Genomic DNA, 21,295 nt, shown 5'->3' on the forward strand with positions numbered 1-21,295 from the left:
TGGGTGCCTGATATTTTTATATATTAATTAGTAGCACAAGTTTTTAATATTTTTAGTAAACCATAATCATTTTACTTCCTTAGCAGTTTAGCTGAACTTTTCATTTAATTTTAAAACGTTTTCTATTCACTTGATCACGCTTGGCTTTCACTTGGAGAGCGTGGTCAGATGGAGCAGTCTGTCTGGGAACCTAACAATCTTAGGTTTTGGTTTAAAACCTTTGGTTTTAAAGACAATTCATGAGGCCTGAATGAGGAAGGAGCTGCCCTGTAATAGTTGGGGTGGGTAATGCAATATGAAGCTGTCCTCAAACCTGGATCTTACACATTTTTAAATTCAGATTTTCAGGCTGAGGTAATGGGATATAGGCTGCTAGATGTCCTAAAGACTTGGTATCTACACCTGGAAAAACCTCTGGGCACTTACCCTGGGGCTGGAGTGCCTGGTCCACTGAGAACTGATTCTTGAACTGCTACAGTCCCTAACCCAGACTATTAATGTAAACAGAAGCTGAAGAAATTTTACTTTAATGCTCCTGTCCCAAAACTTCACAGCAGTTTAGGATTTATTTCTTGCCCACTAGCAGCCTCTGGGTTCATTTGTCATCACAGGTCTGTTGGAGCTGTAATGGAGTTAGCAACAAGCACATGAAAACTAACTCCATCCCCATGACCGCTGGACTGAGCGGTGGGTGAGGCAGTAACATAGCTTTTTTGCACATGATAAGCTCTAGCCACGTATGGATCTTTGCTTGCAGTCAAATGAAAGCTTGTCTGCAGCGAGGAGGCCCTGAAGGGTGGAAGTGCAGGGCACGGCTTCGGTTCTGGTCAGCCTCTCTGACAGGGCAGCCTGGGTGAAGGCTGGAACCGACAGCCAGACTGGGTGCCCTGCTGGGGCTGCCCGTGTGTTATGGGTCCTTGGGAATGTTACCTTCCTTCTCCTGAGGTTATGGGATTTCTGCAGTTTATTCCAGGCTTCAAATAACTCTTTGAAGCTGTGAAACAAAATTTTTTTTCACTTGACTGTCAGCCTTGAGTGTCTCATGAAGCCAGTCGTGACAAGGGCTGGCATGCGTGGTGTTTGCATCCCAGCCTTTCCAGTTTCTGTTTCAGATCCAGGATCTGCCCTACAAAACCAGGAATGGTCTTTTCTGCTCTTTGCTCTATCATGAATGTTCATTGCTGTTCTTTTAGCAGAATTATTAAGGGAATAGGAGGAGCAGGCCTATCAACAGGGATGTAACAGGGAATTAATTTGTTCATACCCCTTTCTTAATGCCTCTAAGTTTCAAGATGGTCCTCTAAAATCTCGTAATCCATTATTCTGTGGAGTCCACATCTCTGGTTAAGCAACTGGAGAACTTTGCCACTGCAGTGTGTTTGCACACAACGCAACTGGAACCGAAACAGCAGGCTGAGTGTAATGCCTTGCAGTGCTGGTAATTGCACAGAGAAAATAAGCACCAACGGTTCAGTTTTCCATGATGCAACTTCTGTGGAAGATCAAATTATCTGTTGGGAGAAGATCATTCTCAGAATAAAGTAGCAATCCTTTGAATATACAGTATGCTATGCAATTTCTTCATATGATAACTTACTTGTCCCCCTATTTCAAATTCAAAATGTATAAACCCTGTGGCTTTCATCTCCAGATTGCATTCCCAGGTCTTTTGTTCCACGTTGCTGCAAAACCTCGGAGTCTTCAGTCCTAATGCTTTTACAATTGTTTTGATGCACTGCAGGTTTGAACCGCTTCTTGTGCTTCGTAGAACAAGATGTATGTGGTGGTTCTTGCAGTTATAGTTCCTGTTGCTCAGTGCTTGCTGGAGTGATACTTTTATTGTCTGGGAAGGAGTAGAGGAATTGTGAACCACCCTTCACTCTTCTCCTTCCTCCTCTTGCTAACATACACTTGTGGGTAAAAGTGAAATTGTATGTAAACCACCATCTTGTTTCAGTGTGTTTTGCAGGTGCTTTGTGTACAACTTCACGGATAATTCCCAGCTAGGGGAAGCTTCATGAAAGTAATGTTTTGGTTTGTTTTTTAAACTTAATTAGATTAATATATTACTAATATGAAAGCCAGCGCTTAGTTTCCATGTTGGACAATATGTTATTGATTGTAAAAGTTTGTATATTAAAAATTGAGTTTATTTTATTTAGCAGTTACAAGTTGTGCTTGCGAATTAAACTTGAGATTTGTAAGGTTGTGAGAAACATGCACCTGGCAGTGGAAGCATGAGGAAGAGAGAGGAAAAAGATGAAATACAACTTATGTCATCTGTCCACTCTGAAAATGTTTAGCTTGGAAGGAAATGTGTACGCTTTTCAACTCAAAATAACTGGGTTGAAATTGGGTAGGATTTTTGATGATGTTATGTAGGCTCCTTCCGTAACCCCTTGAGTCTGTTTTGGGCAGGAATTACTGTTTCAGAAACTTCTATTTCCAAAGACTTCTTGTTTTGAAACGCCCCATCTGTTTACACTCTGTCTTGATTAGCTGCGTAAGTCCAGGCTAGCATACAAATTATGAACATAACAATTTCATTTCCTCTGACTTCCCTTTTTTCCTGCCTACTGCTCAGTTATTTGTATGCAAATAAATGTGCAGATGACTGTTTCAAAGGAGTCTGTTAAATTGGTATATTTTGCTTGTATAAAGTATATTATTTGAGAAAACAAGTGTTTGAGATATATTTGTTTTGTCATTGAATCAGACACCAATTGTCACAAACAGTATTGTATTACAAAATTATATATATAAAAAATAAATTGAATAAATGATTAAGTAAATTCATTTCACCGTGTATGATCAGGGAGGTGATCCTTTTTTTACTGCCTATGTTCATGTGAATTTTTTCTTATTATTTTTCCCTAGGTGGAGAATCATGAATTTCTTGTCAAGGCTTCTTTTGATCCTAATTTGACAGAATTAAGAGAGAAGATGAATGAACTGGAAGAAAAAATGCAGTCCTTTTTAAAGAGTGCAGCCAAAGAACTAGGTAGGGTATGAAACTGCCTTTGCTTCTTACCTCCTTTGTAAAATGTTTTGAGATCAAGTGATGAAAACTGGTATAGAGGAGTTAAGGGATATTTGTATTATATTATTATTAGTTTGAGGTGACTTTAGTTGTCACAGTACAATCTGTAGAAAACTGAGTGATTTTCGGTTTATAACTTGGCTTTTTTTTTTTTTTTTTGAGGATGGCATTCCAGAATATTTCAGAAATTATCATGTATGTTGCAGGATACTGCATAATTCATTTTGTAGAACTGTAACTCATCTAACTCTTGGCTAAGCCTAGTTCTATTTTACATCCTTTGAGGACATGCATTGAAACTTTTTTTTCCCCCCCCTCTGTGTTTTTTCCTGAGTGTCCATTCAGGACATGCTAGTTTTAGGACATGCTGTTAGGTCTGGGTATTTCTCATACCTGTACAGAACCAAAGCAAGTATACTGAATAGCTAAGAGAGGCTACTCCATACAAACTGGGGATTAGTGAGCAGAAATAGCACAGGCTGAAGGACTTTTTTATAATACAGTTGTTTTCTTTTTTCTTTCTTTTCATCTAAAAGGTTTGGAAGCTGGCAAAAGTATCAAACTGGAGACAAACTCACAGTTTGGACATCACTTTCGAATAACTTGCAAGGAGGAAAAAGTTCTCCGTAACAATTCAAAATATGGAATAGTTGATACACAGAAGAATGGTGTGAAATTTACTAACAGGTATGAGATCATCTTGGTAGTTTTTCAAGCCTGTTGTGAAAGAAACAAAATTCCTTTCTTTCTTTTGTGAAAGAAACAAAGTTCCTTTCTTTATAATTATGCCGATAAACTGGTTTCCCTATATCTTGAATGGCTGAATTTTCACCTTTTTAATTGGCTTGCAGATTGAGATCACAGAATCATAGAATCGTTTAGGTTGGAAAAGACCTTTATGATCACCAAGTCCAACCATTAACCTAGCACTGCCAAGTCCACCACTAAACCATGTCCCTAAGCACCACATCTGCACGCCTTTTAAATACCTCCAGGGATGGTGACTCCACCACTTCCCTGGGCAGCCTGGTCCAATGCTTGACAACCCTTTCAGTGAAGAAATTTTTCCTAACATGCAATCTAAACCTCCCCTGGCGCAACTTGAGGCCATTTCCTCTCATCCTATCACTTGTTACTTGTGAGAAGACACCGAGACCCACCTGGCTACAGCCTCCTTTCAGGTAGTTGTAGAGAGCGATAAGGTCTCCCCTCAGCCTCCTTTTCTCCAGGCTAAACAACCCCAGTTCCCTCAGCCGCTCCTCATCAGACTTGTGCTCTAGACCCTTCACCAGCTTTGTTGCCCTTCTCTGGACACGCTCCAGCACCTCAATGTCTCTCTTGTAGTGAGGGGCCCAAAACTGAACACAGTATTCGAGGTGCGGCCTCACCAGTGCCGAGTACAGGGGGACAATCCCTTCCGTAGTCCTGCTGGCCACACTATTTCTGATACAAGCCAGGATGCTAGTGGCCTTCTTGGCCACCTGGGCACACTGCTGGCTCATGTTCAGGCGCCTGTCAACCAACCCCCCCAGGTCCTTTTCCGCTGGGCAGCTTTCCAGCCACTCTTCCCCAAGCCTGTAGCGTTGCATGGGGTTGTTGTGATCCAAGTGCAGGACCTTGCACTTCACCTTGTTGAACCTCATACAGTTGGCCTTGGGCCATCGATCCAGCCTGTCCAGATCCCTCTGCAGAGCCTTCCTACCCTCAAGCAGATCAACACTCCCGCCCAACTTGGTGTCATTTGCAAACTTACTCGATCCCTTCATCCAGATAATTGATAAAGATATTAAACAGAACTGGCCCCAATACTGAGCCCTGGGGAACACCACTTGTGACTGGCCCCCAACTGGATTTAACTCCCTTCACAACCAGGGCCCAGCCATCCAGCCAGTTCTTTACCCAGCGAAGCGTACGCCCATTCAAGCCATGAGCAGCCAGTTTCTCCAGGGGAATGTTGTGGGAAATGGTGTCAAAGACTTTACTGAAGTCTAGGTAGGTAACATCCACAGCCTTTCCCTCATCCACTAAGCAGGTCACTGTCACAGAAGGAGATCAGGTTAGTCAAGCAGGACCTGCCTTTCATAAACCCATGCTGAGATACTGAGCAAGACTGGCATGAGGGAGGAGTGGTCATACAGTTTCTGTTAAGAGCTGCAGTCCCCATTTACTTTGCCAACTGGTAGCTATTTTTGGTCCTTTGACTTGTGCTAATTTCTCTGTTTTAGCTGCAGCTAGTAGCATAATTGCATTCACCGTGAGTCTTTATACAGACACTTTCACAAGCTGCAATAGGAAAAGAGCTATTTGTTTATCACCAAATATGACATGCAGTAGTTTTGTTGGTAATTACCTTTTTTTTGTTCCAAATCACGCTGTAATTTCTGTTGGTCCTATGTATTGGACTTCGATTCTGTGGCTTTGTAGACTAAGCTATTTAAAAATTTCAGTCTTCAGGCTAATTGCATTGATGCTGTTTCAGTGTCTCCTTGTCTGGACAGCTGTTCTGTCAAAGGTCAGTGAAGCAAAAAGTCTATACTTGTTGAATATCTAGGTCTTCTAGAGCATTTTAGGAGCAAGGGCTACCTTGTTCATCAGATGTCTCTCTTTCTGTACTTCATTATTTTTACACAGAGCAAACAAAGTAGAAAGTTGCATATGCAGAATCGGGTAATAACTTAGGTTGAAGGTGATCTCTTGAGGTTAACTGGTGTCTAACCCCTCACTCAAAGCAAAGCCACCTTGGAAATCAGATCCTATCTCAAAGTTAGATGAGGTAGCTCAAGGCCTTGCCCAGGTGTCCATCCTCCAAGCATCCTTCACAGCCTGGTGGGGCACAAGTTCTAGTGTTGAACCACTCTTTGTGAAAACTTTCCTAATGAGATATAATGGGAATTTTCCTCTCAGAAGCTTGGGTTTTTAGTATCTCATTCTTTTGCTGTGCACCTCCAAGAAGAGTCTTGTGCCTCTCTTCTCCAGGCTAACTTCAGATTCTCTCAGCCTGGGCAGGCATCTCTCTCAGCCTGTCCTTGTATGCCATGTGCTGCAGCTCCAAATCTTTGTGGTGGCCATCTGCTCCAGGTTCGATGTCTCTCTTACACTGGGAAGACAAAACTGGAGACAGCACTGCAGATGTGGTCTCACGAGTGCTGAATACAGGGGAAGAATCACTTCCTTCGACATGCTGGCTATGCTCTTGCTAGTGCAGCCAGTATGGGCTTGGCCTTCTCTGCCTCAGGGGCACACTGCTGGGTCGTGTTCAGCTTCTTGTCCACTGGGTCCCCCAACTCTTTTATGAATAGCTGTTTTATAGCTATTCGGACCCCAGTGTGTAGTGTTGCATGGAGTTACTTCATCCCAGGTGCAGGACTTTGCATTTGCCTGTGTTGAAATTCTTGTCCACCTATTTCTCTAGTCTGTAGATATCTCAATGAATGGCATCCCTGTCCTCCAGCGTACTGACAGCTCCCCTTAATGTGGTATTGTTCACAATCTTGCTGAGCGTGCATTTGAGAGTGCATTCAGTCCCATCATTCAGGTTGTTAATCAAGGCATAAATAGTATCAGCCCCAGTATCAACCCTAAGAAATGCTGCTAATAACCAGCCACTAACTGGACTTCAACCTCCTGACAAGTTCCTCCTTGTCTGCAAGTGGTAGGTCCAGGAGAAAACTAGTCTTTAAGTCTCCTGCGCGTGTTACAATCGAAAGGGTAAAAATCGCAGAGATTAATACGTCATACAGTCTGTTTCAGACAAACCATGCTGCTATTGCTTTGTGTATAACAGTTCCTGCTGGAGTTAGCATCAGAGAAGTGAGTTTATTGAGGGAGATCTTGACTGACAGACATGTATGAGGAGCACTGCCTACAGGGCAAGGTTGGTTTCAAGCCAGTGCTATTACTAATAGTGACTGTTTCTGTTAATCACTCACTTTCATAGTAATAAATCCTTTGCTTTGAAAAGGAGGGCAAACATATTGGTTCATGCCAACCAATATGTTGGTGTATTTCGCACCAATTTACTTAAATGAACAAAGTGTAAACCTTAATTGCATTTTGTTTTAACATTTACTCAGAGGATACTTTTTCAAAACATCCCTGAAATTTAAAACAGCTTTTTTTGGTTCTAAATATGTTATGAATCTAAACATAATGATGAAGTTAGGCTTTTCTGTAACTGAGAAGATGGTACTTAAGTACCATGTTAAGTGTCATCTGTTACTTTCCCTTAGGGAAGAAGCCCATGGATCACTAATGAAACAGACTTCTCTGTGCTTAGTTAAGTTATAGTTGCTTCTGTAGATGGTACTAGAAGCACAAGGCTGAATTCTGCTTATAGTGTGGGTGCACTTACTTGGGGGTGTTTCATATTCAGTCCTGCAGACTCTGCTCCGTGTTTGGAGATGAGCTTGAGAAGAATAAACACGTGTTTAAACTCTCTCTTGATTTCACCTTACCTTATTTTGAAGATAAGAACAGATACCTGTTCTTAGTGACAGTAGTTCACTGAGGTTTTTACTAAATGCAAGAAGTCAATGCCTTCAGCCCTGATAAGCCAGTTGTAGGACTCTGGGGTAATTACACAGTTGCTTAGCAGCAATTCTCCTCTGCCAGTTCTGTAATGTGCCACATCTTGTTGCAAAATGGCCAGAAATTCAGCCTTAAGAGCAAGTCCTTATCGCATAGCATGTCTATAGCAAGCAACTACTGTAAGATTATTAAGAATGATGTGTTCAGAGATGCTAGAATTGCTGGTTTGGCCCTTGTGGGTGATGTTCAACTTGGTATTAATCTTACTGATTTCCTGGTGTAGATGAATTGTAGATGAGTTGCTTTGTGGTCCTTGTGCTGAACCTTGCTGTTAGAACAGGTGGGGACAACTGGTATTGACTCATAGATGAGCAGGCCAGAAGTTTGGCATTGTAGCAGTGAAGACAGAACATCACAGCTTCTAAATATTGTGGTTTTGTTCACAGCAAACTGAGCTCCGTCAATGACGAATATATAAAGAACAGAGAAGAGTATGAAGAAGCTCAGGATGCAATTGTTAAGGAAATCATTAACATTGCTTCAGGTGAGTATGTCAATGTTGATGTGTATCACAGTCTGGAATGCTGGGAGGACTTGCAGTTATTTTGTAGGTCCTTCTGTAGAGAAGAACTGTAGCATTCCCCAAAGAGTTAGTGTGAAAAATGAGGTTTGGGTTTTAGACAGTTGTTGAAAGTTTTGAAATGTATTGTCTTCTATAGTCAGACCCTTTCTTGGCATTGCTACAAATGTGCAGTGATGGGGTGTGTGCAAATGCTAATCCCATAAAAGGAACAAAAATATGCCCATAAAAGCCACATCTATCCTCCATCTGCCTCCCTGACTCTGGGCATCTCCACCCAAACGGCAGACTAAGTAGAAGGCAGAAAAGGTAAAGGACAACAGAGAACTGAGGGAGTGGGACCTGAGGTCTGTGAAGGTTGGGAAAGAAATAACATTGGTATGCAATATAAGATCAAGTTAGTCATTGCTTATATGGTACAATAAAAAAATCTTGTTTTCCTAATTAATTTCCATATATTTTGCTCCAAGATTGCCTACTTATAGGGCATTCTTTACTATCCTTCACCAAAAGGAGAAGAGACATTGGGGAATTTGGGCTGGAGGATTCTGTAAATATTCTCTCTCCCAAAGGCGCTAGTTCCAGCAGAACAAATCTTAGTTCTTTGAAAGAGAAAAGTGGAAGGTGAGAGCACTAATGAATATTAAGCTAAGTGTAAAAGTATTAAAGATAAAAACCCACTTTTTAAGCTGATGTATTAATATATTTGTGTATTAAGTTATGGTGGAAATTTTCATAAGCTTCGACCTGTTATCATGATAAGGAATTTGCCGGTATGTTGCAAAATCAGTAGCTTGTTAGATTTTTTTTTTTTTTTTGGTATCTTGGTAATTTTCAAGTGGTGTTTTCTGTGTGTAGCATACTAAGGTTTGTATATTTATGTGGAAAGCTAATTGGGTATTATATAGCAGGATTAGCTTCAATATGTCATCTATAAATACCTAATATGTTTATGGAAGTCTTTTGCTGCTGCTTAAAGCTTCTGTGGTGTGCAGTCATAGGCTTACAAGTGTATATGTGTATTTAAAAAGCATTTTTCTTCCCCAAGTGGAGGCAATTTAATGAAAAAGACTGGATTATGTGTGTAATTCTTGAATGAAAGTGACTTAAAGTCCTCTTAATGATCTATACCTAGCCAGTTCAAGGGATGATGTTAGAACAGTAAATGTACTTTGTACAGGTAGGAGTCTTTCTGCAGGTCACTGCTCACTTCTTCTGACACATGCATCCCATTTGCAGGTGTTAGATGGTTCACCTCTGTAGACTCCTGTCCCTTGTCCCTTTCACTGAAAAAAACCAAACACCAAAACTTAAAAACTGGTACTGGGGATGCTGGGCCATCTAGTTGTGTGGTATCACAGGTACTGGATCTTACAGACCTCTCCGTACCATCATTCACATAAACATAAATGGTTGCTGTGTGTGAGTTGTCAGTGCTGTGTCTCTATTGTTTTTGCTTGCATGAGCATCAAAATGCAGTGTATTGTTGAGGAACGAAACTTAGCGTATTTGTAGCCATCCTGCTGTTGTGAGCATTTGCTTTCCCATACTAAGATAAGCTGTTTCTTGTTGTCTAGTGTTAAGACAAAACAGTCAACGTGGCCTCACCTCTTCCTTTTCTTAGTCTGAAGAAGTCACCTTTGTAGTCAAAGCATGGAAGCTTTAGGATTACTTCTTAGACTCTCACAGAAGGTGACTGAACAACATTGACTTTTAATGCAGATGAATTAATTTTATGGGCTCAATATAGACTTTAAGATATCTTTTCAGCAAGAACAAAAAATTTCTGACTGTGTTGAATTTGTGAATCTCTCTAATAAAAAACAGGTTATGCAGAACCAATACAGACGATGAATGATGTGATAGCTCAACTAGATGCAATTGTCAGTTTTGCTCATGTGTCAAACGGAGCACCAGTGCCGTATGTCCGTCCTGTCATTCTGGAAAAGGGACAAGGAAGGATTGTACTGAAAGGTGCCAGGCATCCTTGCATCGAAGTGCAAGATGAGGTGGCCTTCATCCCCAATGACATTACATTTGAGAAGGGCAAGCAGATGTTCCACATTATTACTGGTAAATGTTTCTGTTATCTTTTTCATTTGTTATTTAAGTTTTAAATGTCTCAAGTATTTCCAATAATGATGTCTTCAAAAAACCAAACCAACAACAAGCAAACAAACCAACAACCCAATAAACTCTGTCAAAACAGTTTCTCTAATCAACAAAGGCTGAGTAGCTAGCAAGTTGTTCATCTTTCTGTATGGGGCATAAGATTTAGCTCTGGAAAAGAAGGGAGGGTATTTGTAAGCTATTGTTGTTTATTATATTAAAAAAAGGAAGTGTCTACAATGTTCTTGTGAAATGTTTCCTTTGGTAGTGGATATTCTACATGCTTATGTAGACATATTTCTCATTTTCCAAACTAATAGTCATGGAATTAGTTGTTATGATTGTAGTTGTGCACTGTTTGGAGAAGGTGGTCACTAATTTAGAAGTGGTCATTTGGGAAGAAGAGAAAGGCTGCTAGGACAGTAGGAAATAAGAACTTAGTCCTTCCTTAATATATGTATTCTTTGCCTTAGTGAATGTAAATCCACAAGCCAGGCAACCTCAGGAGCTGGAGAATCTGAACCTGCTTAAGTCATTTGGAAAATTCCACTAGGCATCAATTGTACTGTAGCCATGTAGGCACCTTCTGTAGGCAAGATTTTAAGCAGCCTCATTGTGAATGTTTTCTCTGTTTAGTATTAAAGTCGATTTTAAATGCAAAACATGTTTCAATGACTGTACCCTTTTTTCCCCCCTATTCTCTGGTGTAATTAAGATAATTCTACTACACAGGAAAACATTTTTAGTGTTTATACATTTAATTGAATTTTAATTTCCATCCAGATGTCATTGACATACATTCTGAGTAGCAAAGATCTGAAATTAGAGAATGATTAATGAACACTTCTAACATAATCAAAAAGAAAAACTAAAAATCTGAATAAATGCATGGTAACACGCTTGTTTTTCTGGTTAGCAAAAGCGTAAAATTGGTTTTAATGATCAGTTTTCTGGAAAATACTTTTTATTTCATTTGTACTTCAGTTAAAATTAACTTATTAATATCTGGTTTTGCTGATTCAGAATCCCTTTAGATCGTAATTTAAATCACTCATTAGCTTGTACCCAGTCTGTAACTAAGCTATTTCATTTTATAGACAAACTGTAATTGTTGTTTGAGGTGAAAGCAAATTATTTTTGTTCTTAAGCAGCAATACTGATGACTTTTAAATTAAAGCTTATTAGTTTTCGGTATGGACATGTGTTTTAGATGACTGCTTATACTTCTGAAATGTCCCAAAACTTACAAGGGCCGCTAATGCTCTCCAATCACCTTTCTTCTGAAAAAGCAGCATTCAGTAAGACATACAAGCAAGCCTTATTAGTAGTGGAGCTGCTTGTTGCACCTGTTAGACAGGTCTGCTACTCTTTTCTAGCAAGAGAGTAATAAGTTTAAACATTCTTTGTTTTAATTTAGAGCTTGTTCTCCTTTAAAAGAACTGTTGAATTGTAAAAGATGATGTTTTTTTTAATTCATTTGCAAAATTTCTTCTTTAGGCCCTAACATGGGAGGAAAATCAACCTACATCCGACAGACAGGGGTGATTGTCCTTATGGCCCAAACTGGGTGTTTTGTACCATGCGACTCTGCAGAAATAACCATTGTGGATTGTATCCTGGCTCGGGTGGGAGCTGGAGACAGTCAGCTGAAAGGCGTGTCTACTTTCATGGCTGAAATGTTAGAAACTGCTTCAATCCTTAGGTAAGTCCTGTGCTTATTTGATTTTGTTGGTTGGGGTCAGTGGGAAAGGAAGTGCTCTAAGAAAGAGGCATTTAAGTTTTCCTTTTATGTAGGATCTCAGTGGAGTCCTTTTTAGCAGGCTCCTAAGTTCTTGCAGTAGCCTTCTGTTTATTTCAGTGGTCATATAGAGCTGCTACCAGGAGGCCAAAGTCTAAATGGGACAAAGAAACTAATTTGGAATGATCTATGTGACACTGTGGGTGCACTTTATTCATATGTTGTTATGTAAATAGGAAAGGTCTTTTGCCTTTTCTGTGCTATGCCTCTACAATGTAACTTGTGGTACTCCAATATCCAGAGTTCATGCTGTTCTCAAACATTATAAAATGCTCTTGTGTTTTTAGGACAGCATCTGAAAACTCCCTGATAATCATTGATGAGCTGGGAAGAGGAACTTCTACCTATGATGGCTTTGGCTTAGCATGGGCTATTTCAGAATACATTGCTAGCAAAATCTGTGCTTTCTGTATGTTTGCTACACATTTTCATGAACTGACAGCTCTTGCTGATCAAGTGCCAACAGTAAATAACCTACATGTTACTGCTCTGACCAGTGATGATACACTGACGATGCTTTATCGTGTCAAGGAAGGTAAGACTGTGTAAATGGTGAACAGGATAAACTTTATTTCACCCTCAGAGAGGAAGAAATCTTAATGGAAAAAAAAACATTAAAAAAATTCATGTCATACTCCAGGCTGAGGGTTTATAATAGACATGTTCTTCTCTGCCCATAGAGAGTGTGTATGGCAGGAGCTCTGTCCATGTGTGAACACAGGTGGTGATGTTGTTGATGATTATTTGTTAAGACTTCTAGGTTATTCCTGCCACTCAAGTTGATGCTTTTGAGGTTGGTCTCTTTTTGTTTTGGAAAGAGCAGAGAGAAGGGTTCCAAAAGGTTATTTTCTGTTTTCCTAAATCAGTCACTTTAACCTGCTCATAGAAAAGACTTATGTCCCTTAAACTGTTATTTTAAAAGAAATTAGTGCAAATTTTATGTGCTGACAGTTTTTAATAATGTCTATTTCATTGTAATAAGGCTTAGTCATTGAAGAACGGTGTTGCCCAATTTATGCAGTAGTTTGATATAGGAAAAATCACATGTTTAGTTTTTAGCAAATGGTGTAGTAAAACAACAAGTAGCCTGTTTTGTTAGTGTAAGATCAGTCAGATGTATTTAATTACAATCCTTTAGTGGATCCAGTTATTCCTTTTGATGTCAAATTAGACAATTTTTAATTGGGCATAAATTTAATCTGTTAACCACAATAAGCGGTTCCTCCTGCTTCTCTGTATCCCCAATCATTTGTTCTTGCTCCCTTCAGCAGGAGCCTATATTTATGCTAAATAAAACAGGGCCGTGTAACTGTGGCTTGCAAGGTGTGGTCATTTATGGCATTCTAATTTAGTTGTAAACTCTACAGTGATTTTGTTGTTCCCATAAAAACATTTCAGTCAGGTTGCCAACCTCTGGACTGAGATTTTGATTTAAAATATGGGCAGAGTACTGTTATGCTATGTTTTCACTTAAAAATACCTCTTAATTTTCCTTTTCTGAGTTCCACAATGAAGGAATGAGTTAGAAGACACTCATGGATAGAACATGGTTACTGTAGAACACTGTGGCTATACTGGATCTGATCAACAACTTACCTTGTGGAGTGGTTTTGTCTCAAATAAGGAATAACTATTTGAGCAGCTAGGCTATTATCTTTACTAAAACAATTACTAAGTATCATCCACCCTTGTTAAGGCTAAGGAGCTAGTCCTTATATCTCAAGTCCTGGAGACTGATGTTTACTTGTATCTTTCTAGTTTAGGATGTAATCTTACAGGTACAATTGCTGAACTTCATTCCTCATTTTAAAAGCTGTTTTGTCATGTTGACACAATACCAAATACTTGCTTTTGCTTGCCTAGTTCATCCTAATAACTCTGCTTTTCATGATCAGTGCATATTCAGTATGTGTTATCCTGGAACTCTCTCCAATATTTCCCGATTTCTTTAGCCAATTTAGGACTTTTCAGTTCATTCCTTCTGGTGCATATTGTTCTGAAAAGAATCTAATATGCTGTCCAATTATCAAATCTTACTGTTATGCTTTTAAAGATAAGTTTTATAATCTTCACAGGCTATGACCGTACTATTAAGTGTCTTCAGATAAGTGGTAAATGTGTTTTTCTTATATCCTGATCTGAGCCTAACTCAAATGATACCATGCTAGTTTTACTCCTATGACGTTACTAATTGACTATTTCTTACTCATTTCTTCTGGTTTTAAATCCATGAAATTACTTCATTTCTTGCCCTTTGATTACTTGTATAACCACTTCTAATTTTGTATTCCCCTATGGCTATAGTCTTGCAATTAGATTTTCGGGTACTTTAATGTAAAGCTAGGAGACTGCTCTGAACAAGGGGAATCAAAGCATGAGCAGAAATACTGCTCTCCTCTGGCTTTACTGAGAGTCTACTTAAAGCTGGTTAGAATATCTCTGGCTGCCACAGTCTTGTTTCTTTTAACTCTGTGTCCTTGTCTTTTGAGATCTTTATTCCTTAGAAATGGCCTCTGTTCTCCTTTCTCTTCATGCACTTTTCCTAGGCAATGCCCAGGCTTTGCTTCCGAGTATTAGTCCAAAGTGCTGTGGCCCTGGTACCCAGCCTGTTCCAGTGGAGAGGCAGTGTCTGTGGCTCTTTCATAGTTTGCTGTTTCTTATCTTCTCCAGCCCATGTTGAGCTCCTTCCACCAAGCGAAGGTTCAGAGCCCTCTGAATGCCTTGCTCAAATCAATGCTTAAAATATGACTTAGTGTGGCATGGGAACTGAAGACAAGTATAGTCATAAATTGCTCCAAGCATACATTGAAACTATGAGTGTCTTCAGTGCAGCAAGAACTGGCGATGTACACTATCTTCAAACAAGCCATCTTTATTTAGGTGCTTTATTTTGAGTACTTAGGTTGGGGAGGGAAGTAATATACACTAAATCGAAACCTTCTACCCTCTAAATACTTTGGAATAGCAACTATTACAATAAAACCCCCTAATATTCCCCCCCCCCCTTTTTTTTTTTAAACCTGTATTAACTCACCCATTCCGGTCCTGCTGAAAACTCCAGAAGCCCAGTGTCATATTTTTCTTCAATCAGTTTTGCCACTTTTAGTCATACACATATTTTCTTTATACATGCAGTGTCTTTTCATTTGATCCATTTTCTTGGAAGTGCTTTTGAGCATAGATACAAACTATTGTACCTCTATCTACTTAAACCTCTGTCAGATGAGATGCAACATTATGAAATCTTCATCTTAAAATACCTGGTCTCAAACTGGATGTCTTCCACATAGTTTTTTGCATTTAGCGTTGTGCTCTTTCCCTTTTGGAAGAGTTACGTTGTTCAGGCAAGATGTGAGTATAGGCAGCTCGGGTACAGCTGTGTTTTGAAACAAATAACAGGTTTCATGTAATTTGAAATGTATAACTAAATCTGAAATGCATGACAAGGAACTTTTATACAGTATTTTCATCCCTGTCTTCATGCTTCAAGAGTGTGACAGAATTGCTCGAAGAAGACACAGAAAGTACTGTGCTCCAGGCCTCTGCTCAGGATTCTCTGAGCAGAGACCTGAGTTAGCTTTGTGTCTGGGGAGGTGTGTGTTTTTAACATAAAATCAAGATGACTAATTTCTGCTTAAAAATGTTAATTTCCTTTAAGAAACCCGAGAGATTGCATGGTTAATAAAACAGAAGAAATCTAAATGCTAAGTTTTCCTTCACCTATTCTTCAGTTACCCAGTGTTTAATAGATGATTAGTTAAGTATCATTTTACATGTGTAATTCATTTATTCATAACTCCTTGCTGGAGACCAGAATTGAAAGGATATAGTAAAATTTGTGGGTGGCCAATCGGCATTATGGTAATGTAAACGAATGGAGTTGACAGATTGTATCAGAGGGCTTTTGATATTTAAGTGAAAATTATTTTATGTAAGTGTGTATAATCGACATATTTGGAGCAATTATGAAAACTTTTCTTTCTCAACCAAATGTTATAAACAGTGTCTTAATTGACGTAAGTGTAAAGTTAAAGTTGAAAGGTTTTGATATAATTAAAGATGACTCCTGGAGACTGAGGAGTTCTGTGGTACTGATGCAAACGAGGAGGAGGATGATACTGCAATATTTTTAATATTTTTTAATATATTTATATACACACACTCATATAAATATAGAAAAAATGTGAGAGATATATTAAAAATAATGAGGTGAATTACTCTATTCTACAGACTGTGCTGAAGTACTTTAATAAAAAACATTATTCAATTTTGTTCAAGTACTAGAGGGAAATTCTTTCTGCCTGAAGAGTTTTCCCTTTCTTCGTGAAGCACTTTTGGAGCTCCGCAATTACTGCTCTAAGAGAGCTTAATTAAATAAGAGCATATTCTTCAGTCTGTGTTATCGTGTATAGTCCAAAAGGTAAATCAGAAAATGTTGGGAGAACCAAACAATGTCATGCACTTAATTCTCCAGAACAAAGAACTATTACAAGTTTGTTCATATAATCTCTGTGTAGCCATATTATCTCTTGAGAATTCTTTACTGGGTTTTCTTCTCTGCATCCAGGTGTTTGTGACCAGAGTTTTGGCATACATGTAGCAGAGTTGGCGGCTTTCCCAAAACATGTGATAGAAAGTGCAAGAGAGAAAGCACTGGAGCTGGAGGAGTTTCAAAACATTGGCAAGTCCAAGGAATCTGAAGGAGAACCACCAGCCAAGAAATTCTTCAGAGAAAGAGAGGTTTGCTATCAGGAATGCTTTTTTTAGTTTGTTTAGCTGGAATAGCTCAAGCAAAATAGTTTAAGGATTCAGATTCCCCCAAAGCTTGAGGATAACTAACTATAATCTCATTTTTCCATAACAAAATGTTTTAGCTATGAAGTTCATTAGGAGTTGAAGAGATGTTCAGGGATAGTGGGTTTTGGTTTAGATTCATTTCAAGTTAACACAGGCAAGAATTTTATCTAAAAACATAGTCATGAGAATGAAACTAATTTTTTTTCTTAAAGAATAATGATCAGCAGTTAGTATGATTGGCATACAACTGGAGTCATACAAGGGACCATGTCTCTAGCTGTCCTGTGGGGTTTTCTTTATGCCGTGAGCCAAGCCAGAATTTTGCGTTCATCGCTTTTGTTGGCTACTTAGTTTGTATGCAGTGTTTCTTGGGACTTAAGTTACAGCTTTTGTTTTAATTGTTGTTTAGATTATTCTTGGCTCTGCAGGTGCTTTGCACCTGGTTTTGCTCTGCCTTATTTGAGAGCTCATTAGTGCTGATTTCTTGAAGCTCAACACGAACATGTTCAGATTTGTTCACATCAGAAAACCTGAGTACACAGCTTTATCCTTTGTGCCCTTCCATGTCCCATCAGTACGAACATGCCTCACAAGCTGATCGTATTGAAGGACACAGCAGTTTGGACCTGGAATGTCTGATTTGCAGATGTCAAAGTTCTTCCCATTTCACAAGTGAGAATTTTAGCTTGGTTCTCTCTACTCAACTGAGAAGTAAAAGGTGCTTGAGTTTGCACAGGCTTCAAGCATAAGTTGAGGAAACCCACTTCTCAGCATAGATCTGATCATGTCTACATTGCCTAATACAGTTGTGTAAAGCCATTTGAGTGAACAATTTTTTCTCTTCTCCCTTCACTTTCTCTTAAAAGAAGCTTCATTAGCAGATAGTGTAAAAGAAAACAATAGCTTGCAGGAAGCTTTTTCAGAATAGCCTGTGTTGTCTTGTTGCTGGATTAAGAGTCTTTACAGTGACATCTGTTGCAGCCTCCTAGGAAATCCACATGCTGCCTTATGACTTGCATTGTTTTTTGCCAATAGTCAAGGTCCTCCTTGCTGCATGCATTTAAGTCTGCTTACAGATCTTAGTTCTGTGTCCCAGCAGTTGGCCTGAAACTTCACAGCCTTGTAACTCATTGCCACTGATGTACTGGAGGAGATAAATCTTGGTAATACTCCAGTATATGGAAGCCTTGAAGTGTTAGTCCATATCTAAAGCACTTTCTACATTTAAAAAGCCTTTGCTCTAGACAGAGGCTGTTACCTGTTACTTTATTTTCAGTTTCAGAGGTCTACTGCATTTGTTCCTGGCTTGGTAAGTGGATCTGATGATGTGGATGAACAACCTCTGGTTTGTCCTACCTTTTAGTGCCAGGAGGTTCTCCCTCCAACTACCTCAGTTGCTCCACTATTATCTTTCCTTTGCCAGCTTGCTAGATATCATGGTGAAGTATTTCTCAGATTAGTTGGATCTGGCTGTGTGGTCAAGTTGGTGTAAATTAAATTGACGTGGCAAACACTTCTGACAAATACAGCATCATTTTATTCTTGGATATTTCAGTAATACATAATATTTCATAAACTCTCTAGGCAATAGAATGGCATAGCTTTAGATGTCTTGGCCCGGCAATTTGTCTGCCTTCATTAACATCATGTCTAGGGGGAAAAGCATGCTATTACATTTCCAAGTCCTTTGGAGACTTCTGCACTGAAAGCACACTGCATTAGTCCTAAATGATAAAACAAAACTAAGAAAACTTTGTAGTAGAGTTCTGAAATGCAAAATGCAGAGGACTAGATAGACAAAATCCTGTATTCTGTGCAAACTGTTTCTAATACAGGGATCCTGAATACTGTTCATTGAAATGTTTGTTCTTGCTATTCAATTCAGATTGTTTAGAAGTTCCACTTTGCCTGTTTGTGTAAAAGCATATGCATAAAGCTTAATTATCATCTGTTCTCCTTGGTGACGGCCACTCACCAGTTGCTTGGTTACAATTTGTTCTTTCCTTTTGCATATTGAAACATTGGTTTTGATGTACAATTCCTCCAAAAAGTAACTAGTTTGGGTAATATGGCCACTCTGATGCTATTATTGCTAGCAATCCTCACCTAATGCGGTTGCACACTGGAATTAAATGTGAAACACATACAGGAGCTCTCAATGTTAAATATTTTATTTCTACTGATCAACTGATGCTTTTCGCTCATGATTGAAAGGGGGAAGAACTCCCGATACCAGTATAACTGGATTGTTCTGGTGTTGAGAACATGATAGCAAGTGCAAAAATAACAGTGGTTTTTGCCTGCAAAAAGTTTCTGGTGCTGAATACTAATTTCTATCTTTGGCAGAACTTGGAAGGATCCTGCTTGTGATCTAAACATCCTTTCTGTTTTCTTTTTCTTCTCCTCCCTCCATTTCAGGAAGGTGAAAAGATAATTCAGGATTTTCTTTGTCAAGTGAAAGCGTTGCCCCTGACAGGTATGTCAGAAGAAGACATCAAAATCAAGCTGAAACAGCTGAGAGACGATGTGTTGGCAAAGAACAACAGTTTTGTGAATGAAATAATTTCCCGAACGAAAGTTACATCATGAAAGGTGTGAGAACAGGATACAGCTCTTGAAGTGTGTTTTACGTTGCAAGAACTATCATTTTCTTGTCTTGTAGCTTTTATACTTTATGATACTTGTACTGATTTATGTAGGCTTTTTTTCTTGGATTGTAATTATTTTGTAAAAGATTCTGAGCACATTCTGTGCCGGATTCCCGCTTTAGTTGTGATCATTGTGTCCTTTTAGAAGTTTTCAATAAAATGCTTTTTCAGTAGTGAAAGAATTATTGACTGTACAAACAAAATGCGTAATATTTTACCAGAAAAGTGTGCTAGGAAGTATAACAACTCAGATGGCATTCAGCTACCACAGCCTTGAAAAGCAACAGCGCATACACAAAATCTTTGTCCTCTATACCATGATTCTTTTTTATATGATGCAATTACATTAATTCAGCAAAGTTTTAGTAACGCTATATTAGTGCTCCATTAGAAAAAAGCATCTGATCTAAGTGATTTGTCATAAAATTTTGCATGTGTACCTGTGTGGGGCTTGAGGGGGTGGGGTGGCATTTTTTTTTTTGTTTGCTGTGTGGATGGTAATGCTCGAGTCATATACTGCAGGGCTGCTCTTCATGCCTGAGTGGTGGTAACTCCTGCATTTTTTGGTGGTTTTGTAATGCAAGCAGAGGCTGGGGTGAAGTTACAGTTTAACTGGAACTTCTGAGTTGGTCATGATTTGTGAGGTCTGTCTATGAAGAAAAGGCATTGATTTTTATCTAATGTACTTCTCGCACTGAGACATTTTGAAAGTGTGCAGATGCAAGTTTATATTCTCCTTGAAATTTAGCATTTTAAACTGTAGCTCTAGAACACTTTACCTATATTTAAAACTGTCAGTGTTGAAAGATTAATGGGAAAAGGTGTTTATCGCATGAGATTATAGGAATAAAATCACGCTGAAGATGCCATGCAAACTCTTGCTGTGTTCAGAGATTGCATCAGTGGGTGTGTGCTGGGGACAGCAGTGCTGCTGTTAAAGCTGTGCTATAGCTCTGCGTCAGGGATTAATGTGTTGCAGTTGTCTGCATTTAAACATTCCAACAATAGTCATAAAGGAGGTGTGGTGCTGTTTAACTTGCTGTTGGATAACATTTCTTTGTAGCTAGACTAAGAACTTGGACATACTAGATGTACTTCTCAACAGAAGAAAATAAAGGCTTGTTGGAGAGGTTTGGGTTCTGCATAACACCTTTTTGGTCTTTAAATGAGAACGCATTCTACTTATAAATACAAAAATAGACTTGCATTTACAAACAGCACAGTCGATATATGTATTCAGTAGCTGTGTCTGGAAAAATCTGTTACATAAAGTAATGAAAAATATAGCTGTTTTTGCGAATTCAATTGGTTCAAGCACAAGCTATCCAAAAATACAGAATTATACATAAAATAGACAATGAGAATCAATTTAGAGGATCAAATACTGCAATGACACACAATTTGTGTTGGATCAAACTGCTTTAACTGCTGCTAGAAACAGGCAGTTCTTGTAAGGGACTGGAATGGCTGGTACTTACAGCCTCTTCCTACATAAGGTGATATTTGTGGTCTGATCAGAGATGCCCCTTGGTTGGTCTCCTGTCCCTAACCGTCAGGATAGGCATAAAACCATCGGTCGTTTTCTCTTCCAGGAATGCCTCTGTTTTCCCCTTGACCCTGTGTGAGCTTTCAGCGTCTACAGCACTCTTAGCCAAGGAGTTCCTCACCAAGCTCTGCCACCTGCAAGGAGGACCACTTCTTTGCTTTGAACCTCATTCCTAGTTTCATTCAGTGCCTCTTGTTTTTATTATTTAAGTATCCACTCTTTCCACTCTGGAGGTAGTGCATCAGTACAG

The 21,295-nt window shown here is 39.1% G+C and overlaps 1 protein-coding gene across 1 annotated transcript in view; it reads left to right on the forward strand.

The window, feature by feature from the left end:
- MSH2 (mutS homolog 2) overlaps positions 1 to 20,557 on the forward strand; it is a 65,072-nt gene extending 44,515 nt beyond the window's left edge. Inside the window, exons 9-16 of the mRNA XM_072857098.1 lie at positions 2,878 to 3,001; positions 3,577 to 3,727; positions 8,014 to 8,111; positions 9,975 to 10,220; positions 11,754 to 11,958; positions 12,342 to 12,589; positions 16,622 to 16,794; positions 19,270 to 20,557. Of these exons, the coding sequence (XP_072713199.1) occupies positions 2,878 to 3,001; positions 3,577 to 3,727; positions 8,014 to 8,111; positions 9,975 to 10,220; positions 11,754 to 11,958; positions 12,342 to 12,589; positions 16,622 to 16,794; positions 19,270 to 19,440 (1,416 nt within the window). The 3' untranslated portion in view covers positions 19,441 to 20,557. The remainder of the gene's footprint in view (positions 1 to 2,877; positions 3,002 to 3,576; positions 3,728 to 8,013; positions 8,112 to 9,974; positions 10,221 to 11,753; positions 11,959 to 12,341; positions 12,590 to 16,621; positions 16,795 to 19,269) is intronic.
- Positions 20,558 to 21,295: the final 738 nt, after the last annotated feature.

Source organism: Ciconia boyciana, chromosome 3, assembly GCF_034638445.1.
Source record: "Ciconia boyciana chromosome 3, ASM3463844v1, whole genome shotgun sequence".
NCBI classification, from domain to species: domain Eukaryota; kingdom Metazoa; phylum Chordata; class Aves; order Ciconiiformes; family Ciconiidae; genus Ciconia; species Ciconia boyciana.